This window comes from Notamacropus eugenii, chromosome 3 (assembly GCF_028372415.1).
Source record: "Notamacropus eugenii isolate mMacEug1 chromosome 3, mMacEug1.pri_v2, whole genome shotgun sequence".
Lineage (NCBI taxonomy): Eukaryota > Metazoa > Chordata > Mammalia > Diprotodontia > Macropodidae > Notamacropus > Notamacropus eugenii.
Window position 1 is genome coordinate 16,102,545 of NC_092874.1, and position 16,023 is coordinate 16,118,567.

General features: G+C 42.2%; 1 protein-coding gene across 6 annotated transcripts in view; it reads left to right on the forward strand.

The window, feature by feature from the left end:
• PALS2 (protein associated with LIN7 2, MAGUK p55 family member) overlaps positions 1 to 16,023 on the forward strand; it is a 70,593-nt gene that overhangs the window by 35,099 nt on the left and 19,471 nt on the right. For 5 of the 6 annotated variants that reach the window (XM_072650948.1, XM_072650949.1, XM_072650946.1 and 2 more), the window contains 2 exons: positions 4,304 to 4,440; positions 9,834 to 9,986. In XM_072650948.1, the coding sequence (XP_072507049.1) occupies positions 4,324 to 4,440; positions 9,834 to 9,986 (270 nt within the window). In that variant the 5' untranslated portion in view covers positions 4,304 to 4,323. Of the gene's footprint in view, positions 1 to 3,242; positions 3,261 to 4,303; positions 4,441 to 9,833; positions 9,987 to 16,023 lie in introns of those variants that run through there. The other variant, XM_072650951.1, reaches the window with a different exon arrangement.

Sequence of the window (16,023 nt, forward strand, 5' to 3'; positions counted from 1 at the left end):
GAGTCAAAGAACAAATCATAGGAACAATAATTTCATTAAAGAGAATGACAGCAGTGAGATAGAATTTATGGGATCCAGCCAAAATCATACTCAGGGAAACTTACATCTCCAAATGTTTATATCAGTAAAATAGAGAAAGAGCAGATAAGTGAGTTGGGCTTGCAATTTTAAAGAAAACTAGAAAAAGAACAAAAATTCCCAATTAAATAACAAATTAGAAATCCTGAAAATCAAAGGAGGGATTAATAAATTTGGAAGTAAGAAGATCATCATGCTAGCAGCTAGTTTTATAGGGAAAAAGCAGTAAAATGGATAAACCATTGATTAGTTTGATTTAAAAAATAGAAAAACAAATTACCAGTATCAAAAATGAAAAGAGTGAACTCACCACCAGTGAAGATTAAATTAAAGTAATTATCAGGAGCTGTTTTGCCTAATAAATACCATAAATCTAACAGCTTAAGTGAAATGGATGAATATTTACAAAAATATAAATTGCTCAGATTGAGAATACTTAAATCAGAATACTTAAATCATCTTATCTTAGAAAAAGAAACTGAACAAGCTATAAATAAATACCCTAAGAAAAAATCCTCAGGACCAGGTGGATTCATAAGTGAATTCTGCCAAACATTTGAAGAATAATTAATCCCAACACTATAAACTTTTTGGAAAAATAAGCAAAGAAATAGTCTCTTTGTGACACATTTTGTCCTAATTTCTTTTTGTGTCACAAATATGGTTCTGATAGCTAAACCAGGAAGAGCCAAAACAGAGAAAACTATAAATTTTCCTAATAAGTATTGATGGAAAAAATTTAAGTAAAATACTAACAAGGAGATTGCAGCAGTACATCACAAGGATCATGCACTGTGACCATACACTATAGGATTTGTACTAGGAATTCAAGGCTAGTTCAGTATTAGGAAAACAGCATTATTGACAATATCAATAGAAGAAATCATGATTATTTGAATAGATGTAGATAAAGATTTTGACAAAATACAACACTCAATCCTATAAAAACACTAGAAAGCATAGGGATAAATGGAGCTTTCCTTAAAATGATAAGTAATCTTTCTAAAACCATCAGCGAGCGTTATCTGTAATGAGGATATGCTAGAAACCTTCCCAGTAAGATCAGGATTCCTGTTATTTCCACTGTTATTCAGTATTGTACTAGAAATGCTTGCATAGCAATAAGGGAAGAAAAAGAAATTGAAGGAATTAGAAGAGACATTGAGGAAACAAAGTATCACTTTGTAGGTGATCCGATGGTACACTGAATCAGCTAAAAACTAGTTGAAACAATTAACAGATTTATCAAAGTTGCAGGATATAAAATAAACCCATATAAATCATCAGCATTTCTATATGTTACAAACAGAGTCCAGCAGGAAAAGATAGAAATACGTAAAATAACTGTAGACAATATAAAATACTTGGTAGTCTACGTGGCAATCTCAGGAACTGTATGAGCATCGTTACAAAACACTTTTCACACAAGGTCAGATCTAAACAGTTGGAGAAATATTAATTGGTCATGGGTACGTTGAGCCAATATAATAAAATGACAATTCCACCTAAATTAATTTTCACGTTTAGTGCCATACTAATCAAACATAAAAAAATTACTTTGTAGTAGATTTAATCCCATTCTTGGATTAATCCCAGTACTCTTCTGGAATTCCATGTGGTCACATCAGTTGTAAAGGGTAAAAAAGGAAAAAATAAAATCCCCCAACCAAACATCCTAATGATGTTTTAACTAAAATTTATTTTTTTCTTCTGTATTATAGTGTTCAACATGTTCATACTTTAAAATCATGGAGCCTTTTATGCAGTTGCAAAGACGGATAACGTGTATGTTTGTGTGTCTGTGTATGTGAAATAGAAAGTCTTTAAAAGTGTTCTTTTACAGTGGTTCTCAAAGCTCTCCCACATCCTGTGGGATTGGATTTTGTTTTGTTGGATTCTGTAAATAAAATAAGCAAAACAAATTTGGTTTTTTAAAAAAGAGCTTGTTGCTTACTATTCTATGTGAGCTAAAAGAACAGAAGTGATTGCTGTCAACTTAGGAAAGCGTAATGAATGTCACATTTCTCCTACTCTTGTTTTCAAGGGGAATTCACTTTATAAAAGTAAATGGGAATGAAACTGCCATAAAATATGTTTATAGAAGCCTTTTTATATTAAAAATAGTCCATGAACCCACATAGATACCAACTAATTTGTTAGCTACAATGAAACCTTTAAGTACTCATAGTTTGTCTTTTAAAAGTGAACAGAAAATATTTTGCGAAATAGAATTTTAAAGAAGCGTTATGAAACAATGTAGGTGGTTAAATTCCAAGTACTCTGTTAAATTTGCCTTACATAATGAAATCTATTGTAGAAAATTGGAAAGCAGCTTTGTGGTCTAGTTCTGTGTAGGAAGGCCTGTAAGTTCCTGCGGCCCTCTCCTCATCTGTCCTTTTCTCCACTGAAGGGGCCTGCTGTGGTCATGCGGCCTTGCCTAGTGAAGCCCTTTGTGTGGGAATAAAATGGAAAGTTCTTCTACTTCCAACTGCATTTTGTGGTTTTTTCTTCAAATCGGGTAAATGTTTGCAAATAGTCATGTAGTACAGTGGCTGGAATGCTGAACTTCAAGTTAGGAAGACCTGAGTTCAAATCTGGCCTCACACATTTACTAGCTATGTGACCCTGGACACAATCTCTTCATTTCTGTCTGGCTCAGTTTCCTCATCTCTAAAATAGGGGTAATAACAGCACCCACCTTGCAGGTTACTATGAAGCAGATATGAGATGATATAAGCCTTGCAGACTTTGAATTGCTCAATACATGCTAGCTCTTAATATTTTTTAACAGCTTTAGGGTTGACACCATAGAAAGTTGTCTTACCCAGCCTTCCTGGTTTACAGATTGGGAAGGTGAGACCTAGAGAATAGAAATGACTCTTCTTAGATCCTCCAGCTAGTCAGTGCCTGAGCCTGAGCCAAGCTGGGCTCCGGAGTTCTTCTCCTTTGACTCTTAACTCCAGAGTTCTTTCTTCTGCCCACGCTGTGTGATCCATCCATAGCTGACAAAACCACAACATGCAAGGGTGAAATTTTCAGGAGAGATTGTTTTGCACTTGATGGATTTTTTTCCCAGAGCCTTTTTATATTCTGGATGGGCACTGAGAAGTATCCTGACCTGTAAGTGGTCAGAAAACAACTAGAGGAGAAAGAGGAAAAGCCGTGGCTTCCAACAATCTTAGGCAAATGATAATTAACTTGTCAGTCAGCAAACATTAGACGCCTACTGTGCGCTAGAGTCCATGCTTGACTCTGATGATAGAAATACAAAAACAAGAAAGTGCTAGCTAGCACCAGAGAGCTCATGGTTTCTAGGAAGACATATTTCCAACCAAGTCAGTACAGGATGTGTCCTGAAGGGTCATCAAATGGCAAACATGGATGACAAACCTGTTCTGTGCCAGGCCCAGGGGAGAGGTAGAGAGAGGTGAGAGACAGTCCCAGGCATGGCAGTACTTCTCTGGGCCCAGGGACAGCCTGGCTAGAGGCAGTGTGGAAGCGGGAAAGTCTGTGGGATATAATCTGGAGGAGCTTCCTGAGTCTTTAGAATGTCTCTGCCTCCTCTGCAGCAGATGATAAAGAACACTTCTTAGCACTTCCAGGTGTCCAAAGCACACAGTAGGGGCCTCCTAGATGTTTATTGGCTGGTCTGGTTTGGTCCTCACAACAGCCCTGAGAGGGGCAGGGCCAGTCTGTGAGGACTAATTATTTTCATTGCATTTTTTTTTTTTAAACAAATGCTTATTTGGCCTCCTGGCTGTTCTCAAACCAGATACTTCATCTCCCCCAGCTCTGGCATTTTCTCTGGCTGTCCCTCATGCCGGGAATGCTGTTCCCCCTCCCATCTGCCTTAAAGACCCAGCTTAACACTGCCCTCCCTCCCCCAAACTTTTTCTGATGCCCCTTAATTCTAGTGATTACCTCCAATTTATTCTATACATCTGTATATCTTTTGGTTCTATGTAATTGTTTTCCTGTTGTCTCCCCTGTTAGCTCCCAGTGAACTCCTTTAGGGAAGGGACTATCCCCAGCCCTTAGCACAAAGCCTGGCAAACAGTAGGCACTTAATACATGTTTACTGACTGACTAACATTTTAGTCACTTAGCTCCACTGGCTCTTTTGTGGGGCAGAGCATTTACCACTGTGCCTTGGGCTTTAACTTACAGTTTACTGTATCCAACAGTTCATTGTAATTTCCTTTTTCCTTTTTTTCTCCTTAAACAGCAGCAGCAGCGGCAGCAGCAATGCAGCAGGTGTTAGACAACCTCAGTGAGCTGCCCTCGTCCACGGGGGCAGGAGAGATAGACCTCATCTTCCTCAAGGGCATCATGGAGAACCCGATTGTGAAATCCCTTGCCAAGGTATATTCATGGGGCCATGGAAACATACGGGAAGCTGTTCTTTGGAAGGACTACAATACGTCAGAGGTTGCCGTTGCAGACAGTGCCTGACAAATGATGATCCCTGTCTCATGATAAAATCCTCAAGTGTTCACAGGAAACCCATTTTCTTCTTATATTAAAAACAGAACTTTATTGCTCCAGTGGACCCAACTCTGTCTTCCCGTAGTTAGAGAAATCCCAGGTGCATCTATGCAGGATCATAGATGAAGTTAGAGTAGGAAAAGGCTCCAGGAATCATTTATTCCCATCCTCTATCTCATCTTACAAATAAGGAAGCTGAGTCTCAGAAAGGTTAAGTGGCTTCTTCCCCTTTCCCCATCCCCCTAAGAATCTTGTTTGCCTTGAGTCTAGGAGCCGAGGAAAGACCATGGGTTTAATCCCCTGTGAAGGGTTGTGTGCACATCTGAATGTCTCAGAGCTACTTGATCCCCTCCATGGGGAGTTCTTGGTGCTCTGGTGACAGGGGGGCTCTCATTGGGACCCACGCAGAGTCCATGGAGTAGATAGATTATCTTGGACCTTCTTGTTTCTCAAACTTTTGATTGTCCTTGTGGCTACTCCTTCCTTTTCTGTGTGGAATCCATCTCCACATGCGTTGCTTTCTTGACTTGACTTGTCGCTTCATTCATGATGTTCTTTGCCATATTTCTAACCAAGGCCAAACCATGGTCTTTCTTAGAGTCCTGAAGCCCTTATGGAACAGCTCCCATCATGCCTGTGACCTGCTCCTGAAGCCAGCCTTGCTTGGTCTGAGAGTCCCTTCACTGAGTCCATCTGGCCATCTCCTGCCCAGGGTCCTCCCATGCTCACATTGCCTTCCATTGACTCCTCAGATATCACTGCACTTGTTTTTCTTGGAATTTGTTTCCTTAAAACTTTTTCTTGAACAGCTTTCCCATGTGTTCTTGCCTTCTATTCAGTGTCCTCGGGGAGGAGTGAGGGGAGGGTGCTTGTTCTTGAGCCCGCTCCTCTGTCTCGGGTTGCTGACACACAGGTTAAAGAAAGGATAGAGCCCCTTTCCAGAAACATGGCCGCTTGTTAATGGGCCTTTCCATCTTCAAACTGAGGCCCAGTGGAGAGAGTGCTTGACTTGGAGGTTGGAGCACCTGCATCCAAATCTCAGCTTTGCTGCTGGGCCTCAGTTTCATCATCTGCAAAATGAGGCAGTTGGACAGGATGCCCCAGAAGAGCCTTTGCAGCTCTAAACTGGAGGTTTGTGAATTGGCAAGAATTCCCACATTCAGAAAGAGACTCAGTTCAGAGTTTAATAAACTATGAACTTAATCAGCGAATGCAGATTGAAAAGTAGTAAGCTCAAAAACAAGCTAATCGTATAGCTCACAGCCTTGGAGTTCCCAGGACAGTGACAGAAAAATAGCAACAGATGTTTTCATTGACTTTGAAATTATTGTATTAACTTTGTTTGGAGCTTTGGGTTTTGGGCTTTTAAAAACTCATCGATTGTTTGTTATTTCTGCACTTGTGCTTATGGATCTGGGACAGAAAATGGAAATGGATGCTGAGCTGATCCCGGAACTGAGGAGCAGGAGGAGGAGAGCAGGGGGATGGCTCTGGGACATCCCAAAGGCCTTTTGGGGATTAAGGGACCTGGGCCTTCCCAGCAGGCAGCCTTAGCAGCAGAGGAAATGGCAGGAAGCTAGCCAGGGTGAAGGACTGGAGGAGATGAGGAGTCTGAGAGGTCAGGGGGAGAGGGCAGCCAGCCTGGGTAACAGCACAGACAGAGGGAGTTAGAGCCTGAGTTTGGTCAACCCCTGGTCCATCCATTTTTGGGAAGTAATTCCAGAAAGGTAGGCTGGAGACAGGCAGCAGGGTTCCTGCAGAGCTGAGTTTGTATTGATTTCATTCATAAGGACAAGAGGGAACCATTGAAGACTCGAGCAAGAGAGTAACACTGAAAGATTTGTGCTTCAGGAAAGTGTTTTGGCCAAGTGTGTGGAAGATGGATTGGGAGGGTGGGTAGGGGACGATACTGAAAGCTGGAGATGACAACTGAGCTCTTTGCAGCTGTTCACTGACCAAAAGTGATGAGGATCTGACCAGGGAGTGGCCATTTGAATAGAAAAAGGGATGGATGTGGATGTAGAATAGACAAGACTTAGCAACTGATTGGCTAGAAGGAGGAAGGTGTTTAGTGTAATGTAGAGGGTTTCAGATGTGGGTGACTGGGGATGGGGCGCTTGTCTTTGGCAGAGATAAGGAAGGTAGAAAGAGGGGGTAGGGTTCCATGCTGGGTCTTCTGAGTTTAAGTTTGCCTCCACCATGCTTAGAGAACAGATCTCCAACTGGATCTTAGACCATAAGCTAGGTTTGATGTGCACCTGGGAGTCATTCCTACAGAGATGTTAATTAAATCCATGGGAACTTAGGAGATCACTAGGAGAAGATCTAGAGAAAAGGAACCAGGACCAAGTCCTGGGGGTCACCCCTACATGGGAATGGAGCACTAAGGCTGATCAGCAGCAGGTAGGATGGGAGGAAGAACAGTCTAGAGCAGGCCATGATCATCAGGGCAAGAGAAGGGGACAGGAGGAGCATCAGAGAGGTCAGGATGGGAGAGGTGAGAAAAGGTCGGATTTAGTCAAAAAACCCCACAGACATTGGTAACCAAGCTTGCAGCGAGGCATTTCTTTCATGTGCTTTAAGCTAGATTGTCAGCTGTTGAGTGGAGACAAGGAAGTGGCTGTGATAGGCCCAGGTGACTGCTTTCTCGGAGCTTTGCTGTGAAAGGAAAGAGAGATGAAGAACCTTGGCTTGATTGTGGGGAAGGGTCAGGAGAGGGGTCTTTGATGCCAAGGAAGGAGCTGCCAGACAAGTAAAGGTGAAAGGTAATGGGGGTAGGGGAGGAGGGGAAGATGATCCAAGGTGGAGGGAATAGGATAGGGTGAAATCAAGGGCTCCTCTTCATCAGACCCTGGATAGTGTATGACCTCAGGGTCATGAGGTATAGAGGAGGGAAGAGGGAGGGAGCTCCAGGAGGCTGCACTCTGCCTAACTCTTTAGGAAGTAGACAGCAAGCACTTATACCAAAGGCTGAAATTTTAGGAAGAATTTGGCTTAATCTTTAGTTTAAATTAGAAACTGTACTTCACATGATTCTTAAAGGTCAGAGGAGGCTGTTGATTTTCTGTGAAAACTTGAGGAACAAGCCTGTGAATTTTTCTTTCTTTTTAAAGGTGGTGCTTGAGTAATAAAGTGTTAGAATTCTTCACCTATTCATATCCCTCCCTGCTTTCAAGATCCAGATAAGTCTCTCATAGCCACAAGGTTTAGAGCTAAAGAGGCTGTGGCAGCCACTGAGGTCAGCCTCTCATTTTAGAGATGGGAGAAGACTTGACTGAGGTCCTGTGGTTAGAATCCAGCTCCTCTGACCCCAAATTCAAGGCGTGTTCCATGTACTAGGCCCACATTTAGCTTAGACTGCCTTGTATTCAACTCAAGAAGACTTTCTGAAAAACATGGCTGTGTGGAGAGCCCTGGAACAAGGCTTTGGTGTGAAGGAGTTGGATGGTCTGGTAGAGAGGCAGGACTTGGAACTACCTCCCAGTACAAACTAATACCTTCATGTTTAAGCAGCTGTGAAAGCGCCACGTGACTTCCAAGGGGTCTTTAACAGCTCAGAGGACCAAGGACACTCAGAGGGGTGGGGGGAAGAGAGACATGTTACAGGGAACCTGTGATCTGGGTGACAATTCTCTTCTGGACTTAAGGGCTATTTTGTACTTTTTGTAGCTTGAGCAAAATGCCTTGCATTGAGAGGCACTCAATAATTATTCAGTGGGTACATTGCACCGCTTCTAGGTGCCCCAAGGTACAGGTTGTAGGGATGTATTTCTGAGGAGTCTACTTTGTTGCCTGCTTTATCTGTTACATCAGGAGAATCTTTGCTGGTCCCCCAAGGTGTTAGTCTCTCTGTCTCTCTCTCTCTCTCTCTCTCTCTCTCTCTCTCTCTCTCTCTCTCACACACACACACACACACACACACATATCACATGACACTTAAGTGTGATTTGTTTTCCTTATTTTCATTGTCATTCATTGTTTTAAGTGTGTGTATGAGAGAGAGAGAGAGAGGGAGAGAAGGGTTAAAAACCATGATGGTTGTTAGTTATCTTTTCTCAGGTTTTTGCTTTCCCTTTGGTTTTCTATCTACTCCTCCCCATTTTTGACCAAACTAAAATTGCTGTTTAAACATCTGCTCAGCATTTCATCTTTTCTCTTTCCCTTATAGCAATGGGATCAAACTCAAAGAGAAATGGGGAGAGGGTGGACTGATCTATAAATAGCATTCCTGCAGGCCACATGTTGAATTAGTTTTAAAATGTAGTGTTATCTATGTTTTGTTTTATTCCTATTTATTTCATGCAGTATTCCTCATTTGCATTTTAATCTAGTTTGGGCTGCCCTTGCAAGTATGTGTAACACCACTGCCCTGTGTATTCTGGCAAAACTTAACATCCATGAGATAACAAGAACCAGCTGAAGCTTGATTGGTGGCCCTTCCGAATTTGCCCATGAGCACATCTTCTGTCCTTTCTAGTAAATGTTCAGGATATTTCTTAGAGGTGGGCTATACATTAGAACCAACAACTGGTCTCATTCTCCATAATTTCTGGATTTTGATCACTTCAGTCTCACTTGTGTCTGTCCTCTGTCTTTTACACTCATTCATTTCATCTGTTACTTCACCACCCAGGGCAGGACAGGTGATTCCTCTTCGTTTGAAGTCCCCACTGTTGCTTCTCCACCTCTAACTCTAAGATGTGTGCCCCATTTGGCCAGAGGTGCTTTAGCTTTCTTCTTATGTTTCATCACTATATTTTCGTTTCATAAGGTGGGTGGAGAATGAAATGTCATTGATCTATTTTTAAAAGTAGAAAAAACTGATAACCTCAGAAACAATTCCCAGCATTTGTGTTCTTGATGTAAGCATAATCTTTAAATTGCAGCATTAATGTTTATTGCATCTTTTATCTAATCTAGAATGATCAGTAATTTCTGGAGAGAATAAGGTCTCCTTAGTCAGCATTCAGTTAATGTTGTTTCTGAAAGGAGTTGTGACCAGCTCTTTTAGATCTTCCATGAGTTTATTGCAAAATTTGCATTTTGGAATCTGGATTAGACAATTATAAATCTCATCATACTGCTTGAAAAAGTATTGCTGGAAAATTTGTGTGCATGTGTGTGACAATGAAATTTAGCTTATGTGTCATATCAAAATAGTATGGTTTTTAAATAATCTATCAGAGTTAATAAATCAAAAAGAAAGCATTAATTGGATCAGAAAGAATAAAAGTAATCCTCCTGTTAATTTAAATTTGTCATGATTTCAGGCTCATGAGAGACTAGAAGATTCTAAACTTGAAGCCGTCAGTGATAATAACTTGGAGCTAGTGAATGAGATTCTTGAAGACATCAGCCCTTTAATCAATGTAGATGAAAACGTTGCTGAGCTTGTCAGTATTCTCAAGGAGCCTCACTTTCAGGTAACCTTTCCCCTTTCTCCCTTCCCTCGCTCTAGCCCTTGACTGTATGATTTGTCTTTTACTGGTGAAATTTCGTTGGTTTTATATATTCAGAATGGTCCATTTTTTCTTTTGTCATCCTCTGACCTTTTTTTGAAGGATCTCCAATTTGCTTATGATGTCATATCTTACTTCTGTCATATATCCACTTGGAATTTATCTTGGTGTGTAGTGTGAGATGTTGATCTAGACCTAATTTCTGCCAGACTGCTTTCTAATTTTCTCTGCAGTTTTTATTTTGAATAATAAATCCTTACCCAAGCAAATGAGGGCTTTGAGTTTATCAAACACTGTGGCACTGTTGGTTTTTCTGTGTGGTGTTGTATGCCTAATCTGTTCCACTGATCAGCCTCTTTATTTTTTAAATTAGTATCAAATCATGCATTCTAGTAGAATTTGAGATCCAGTCCTGCTTGATTCTGATCGCAGCTGTGTGGGGCCCAGCCCTGATCCTCGGGGCACTCCATCGCAAACCTCCTTCCACGTTGACATGGAGCTAGTCGTGATTTCTCTTGGGACTCAGCCTTTATGAGTCCATCTGATTGCATTATCATCCCTTCTGCCTCTCTCCCTTTTTTCTTCTAGAAGAAGAGAGAGATCAGTTATCCAGTGCTTTGTCACAAATCTAGACAGATCATTGCCAGGGAATTCTGATGATTTGTGAGGCTTCTGGTCCTGGCCAGAAAGGCCCTGAGGCTCATCTGGGCTGACCCTGCCTGCCTGTCCTGGGTCAGGCTTCTGGGCTCACTGACCCCTCCTGTCCTGGCTCAGATGCCTGGGTTCACTGATTTGGGCACTTTCTTTTCTGATGCTCTTAATCCTGATTTTGAGACTTTTGCTAGAAATTGAAGTCACACTCACTATCTGACTTTCCTACATTTAAATAACCCGAAAATAGTGTTTAAATTCTCATTGCAGATTGAGGTCCTATCAAATTCAGGTTCTGCATACAACTCTGAAAGCTGCTGGAGCTTGTGGAAGGTCTGTGTCAAACACTCATCTGGTAACTGCGATCCTTTTCTCAGAGAAAAACATCGTTTCATTGTCTTAGGAGCCTGGCAGTGCCCGTTGATTTCTCATTTCCTGCAAACTTGCTGCTGTGCTTTGTGTTTCTTCAGAGCCGCCAGCATTTACTCTTTGGCCTTTGCAGCTTCAGCAATGTGTGCTGTGGTTGTCTACCTTAGGTGGCCCTTTACTGGGCCTGCTCCATGAAAGGAAAGGCCAGAAACCACACACAGTGGGAGCTTTAGTCAAGAATTCCTCCGGGGACTTGCTCCCTTCCTCCCACTGATTTACACAAAATCACTTCTTCTAAATCCTGCAGTTTAACAACGTGACTTTCTGTTGGAACAAAAGTGTTCTTCTTGTAAAAGGTTAGGCTCTCTTCTCACTCACAACCTTCAGATACAATTATAACACAGCACAATTGTTTTTAAGCTGGTTACCTGTCATTTTCCTGAGTCACGCAGTCATCAGCGGAGTCTGAGTTAGAAGGAACTTCACAGGTTATATAAGGACAATAGTGATAATGCAGCATTTACACAGCACTAGGAGGTTTCCTTTGACCCTCAAACAACACTGTGAGGCAGATGTGGTGAAGAAACAGGTGGACAAATGAAAGGGACTTGCCTGGGGTCACATGGTAATAAGCATCTGAGTTCACGTCCTCCTTCCAGGCCCAGGGCTGCGTCCAGTGCACCCACCTGCTCTCCAAGTCTGGGCCAGTGCTCTCCTGAACAAGAATTGATTTTATAACCACTTCCCAAAAGTGACCCATGTGTGCAAAAGTCAGTGAAGAGACGCCCTCCCAGGCTCCTTTGGGGCAGCTCTGACTGTGGACGGATGTTTTCCTTGTATCAAAGCCAAGTCTTCCTTCCTTCTGCCCATTACTTGGGATTCTTCCTCGGGAGCTAAATTTGGAACACATCTGATCTCTCTTCCACATGGTGTCTGTATTTAAATATTTGAATGAGGGACTAAGCTAATGAGAAAACACTTGAAGGTGACTCTTCCTTTGTGTAGAATTTCTCTTGTGCAGCTCTGTAGCTCTCTGGTCCTTCTTAGGTGTTGTTGAGATACTCATCCCTGGCTCCTTCACCCAGAATCCCTTTCTAGCTTCTGGTCTTTCCCTGTCGCCCAGAGCCCACCAGGCGCACACCTGACCAGGCCTCTGACCTTCAGTGACATAAAGTTTCCCCTAAGAGCTGCTTTGGCAGCGTCCCAGAAGTTTTGGTATGTTGTCTCATTGTTGTCGTTCTCTTGAATGAAGGTGTTGATTGTTTCTGTGATTCATTGTTTAACCCACTTATTCTTTAAGATTAGAGTATTTAGTTTCCAATGAATTTTTGGTCTATCTTTCCATGGCCTTTGATTACGCATAATTTTTATTGCATTATGATCTGAGAAGATTGCATTGACTATCTCTACCTTTCTGCACTGGATTGTGAGGTTTTTATGCCCTAGTACATGGTCAGTTTTTGTATATGTGCCATGTACTGCTGAGAAAAAGGTATATTCCTTTCTATCCCCATTCAGTTTTCTCCAGAGATCTATCATATCTACCTTATCCAGAGTTTTAGTCACCTCCTTAAGTTCTTTCTTGTTTATTTTGAGGTTAGATTTATCAAGTTCAGAGAGGGGGAGGTTGAGGTCCCCCACTAGTAGAGTTTTGCTGTCTGTTTCTTCCTGTAACTCCCTGAGCTTCTCCCCTAAGAATGTGGATGCTATACCACTTGGTGCATATGTTTAGTAATGATGTTGCTTCATTGTCTGTGGTGCCTTTCCTTCCTTATTTATCTTTTGATCAGATCTATTTCTACTTTTGCTTTGTCTGAGATCAGGATTGCTACCCCTGCTTTTTTTATATCAGCTGAAGCATAATATATTCTTCCCCAACCTTTTACCTTTATCCTGTGTGTATCCCTGTTTCAAATGTGTTTCTTGTAAACAACATATTGTTGGATTATGGTTTTCAATCCAGTCTGCTGTCCACCTCCGTTTTATGGGAGAGTTCATTCCATTCACAGTTATGATTACTCTCTGTGTCTTTCCCTCCATTCTCTTTCCTCCCATATATGCTTTTAGTTCTCCCTTCTCCCTTCCCCTCCACAACAGAGTTTTAACTTCCGACCACCATCTCCCTCAGTACTCCCCTTTTCCCTTACTACTTCTTCCCTCCCTTTTAGCCTCCCTTCCCTTTTCTTTCCCCTTTCCCCTCCTGCTACCTATAGAGCTAGTTAGATTTCTATACTTAACTGAGTTTGTTGTTCCCTCCTTGAACCAAATCAGATGAGAATGAATCTCAAACAGTGCTCTTCTCCCTCCCCTTTCCCTCTACTGTAATGTTTTTGTGCCTCTTCCTATGATGTAATTTACCTTTTCTGCCTCCTCCTTTTCACATCCCCTGTTACAATCCCTTCACACCCTTAACTCACATTCTTTATCATCACATCAGTTAATTTATACCCACTCTTATCTGTGTGTACCCCTTTTAAATGTCATAATAAATACACAGCTCTCAAGATTAACCAGTACCATCTTCCCTGATGGGAACGAAGCCAGTTTGCTTGCATTGAATAACAAGGTTTTTTTTCCGCCCGTTTACCTTTTTATGCCTCTCTTGAGAATTCTGTTTGAAGACTGAATTTCTGGAAATCCCTTATTTCATTGAATGTCCATCTCCTTGGCTGAAATGTTATGCTCAGTTTTGCTGGGTAATTGATCCTTGGTTGTAGTCCTAGCTCCTTTGCCGTAACAGAATATCATGTTCCAGTCCCTCTGATCTTTTAGTGTAGAAGCTGCAAGGTCCAGTGTGATCTTGACTGTGATTCCTCAGTATTTGAGTTGTTTTCTTTATGACTGCCTGCGGTATATTCTCTTTCACTTGCTAGTTCTGGAATTTGCCATATTTCTTGATGTTTTCCGTTTGGGATCCCTTTTAGGAGATGATCGGCAGATTTTTTCAGTGACTATTTTGATCTCTGGGCAGTTTTCCTTGATGATTTCTTGGAAGATATTATCTAGGCACTTTTTTCATTATGGCTTTCTGGTAGACCAATAATTCTTAGATTTTTCTCTCCTGAATCTAATGAGATATTTTACATTTCTGTTTTTTCATTCTTTAGATTCTGTTTGACTGATTTTTGATGTCTCATAAAGTCATTAGCTTCTACTTGCCCAGTTCTAATTTTTAATAGATTCTTTTCTTCGGTTAACTTTTGCCTCTCTTTTTCCATCTGTCCGATTGTTCCTTTTAAGGAGTTATTTTCTCCAGTTAGTTTTTGCACTTCCTTTTCCATTTGTCCAATTTTCCTTTTAAATTTTTCTGTGATTTCTTTTTTCATATTTTAAAAATCATTGGCCAGTTTTTCTTCTACTTCCCTAATTTGGCTTTTAAAATCCTTCTTGAGCTCTTCCAAGAATTCTCTTTGGGATTGATTCCAGTTCATATTCCCTTCTGACATTTCAGATGGGAGTACACTCTTAATGCTGACCTCTTTGGTATTTGTATTTTGGTCCTTGTCCCCATAGAAAGATTCTATGGTCTTTTCTTTTCTGATTTGCTTCTTGCTCATGATGATCACCCTTTTCCTGGCTTTTAAGGTGGATCTCAGCTTCTGGGGCACAGGGGCCTCTGTCCCATGGTTCTTGTGCTTAGAACATGAGGCTTTGTGTATTGTGGCCTCTGGTTCTTTCAGCTGGAAGCTGAAATGCTGCAGATTACCTGGTGCTGAGCTGGCTGGTGTGCCAAAGCAGAGGCTAGGTGAAGTCTTTCTGAGCTTCTCTGAAGTTACTATGGAGCTTGCTGCATTAAATGTAGGGGAGGGGTGGTCTGGTGGTCGGAGGTCTCTCCTGAGCTAGAGCATAGGCAAGCTCAGTGGTTGGTGAACCCCCTCTGTACTAGTGTCTTTCTGATTCCCCTGTCTGTGCTGAGGCATGCCTAGGGAGCTGGTGTTGGTGATTATGGGTTCCACCCCCCCCGGGGCTCCCAATCTCCTCCTGGTTCGCTGAGGTGGGGTTGTCTGGGACAGCTGTGGTCCTGCACTAGTCCCCTTCAGCCACAGCAAGAGGGATCCCACTTTGCTTTTGTGCTTTCTTTTCCATTTGTCCAATTTTCCTTTTAAATTTTTGCAATTTTCCTAGCCTTGTGGGCTAAGAGATTGTTTGCCCCTTTAGCTGATCCCACTGTTTGCAGATTTTCCCTGGGGAAATATTCTCTGGGTTTTTCAAGGTCAGCAAGGGGAGTTGTAGAGCATTTATACTCAGCCATCTTGGCTCCCGGAAGTTCAGGTCCAGGCCTCTGACCTTCCTGGGACGGTGTCTCTTCAGTGTAGTTGAACTGGCCTCTCAGTTGCTCTAGAAACTTCACCTCCTTGGAAGCAGTTTGGGACTGGCTGGGAAAGGCTCATGATCCTGGAGTAAAGATAAAGCAGAGTCTGATGCCTCCAGAGCCTAATCCCAGGCCCATTGGTGCAGTCACTGAGAGGTGGCCATTCGTCCTTGTCCCTTTCCTTACAGCTAATAATATTGCCTGTTAGAAGCTTCTGGAAATCAGTGAGGCCCCAGGGAGCTAAGAAGTCATGACAGAGAGAAATGAGGCTCCAGGGGACCCTCTGGTCTGGGCCCAAAAGGGCACAGACAGATCTGACTAGCAAAGTCTGAACATGGCGAGTGGAAGGTTTGGTGGAGGCTTTGTTTGATTTGGGTCTTATACAGTGAGCAATATTTCAGGAGGTAAAGAGGAGGTGGGGGTTGTGATTTATGGCCCAAACAAGGGGTTGGGGTCTGGGGAAGAAACTGGGACAGGGAGAGAAAGGAGACAAGCCGAGGCTAGGCTGTGAAGGGCTCTGAGTGACCATCCCTAGAATGTGGACATTCCTCTGGCATTCTGGCCAGGATTCTGATTAGAAAGCTGTTTTACTAAACCATGCCTGAAGGCCAATGGTCTCTTGAGCTAGGGTCCTGTGGGAGGGGAGCTGGAAAAGAGGGAGCACGTGCA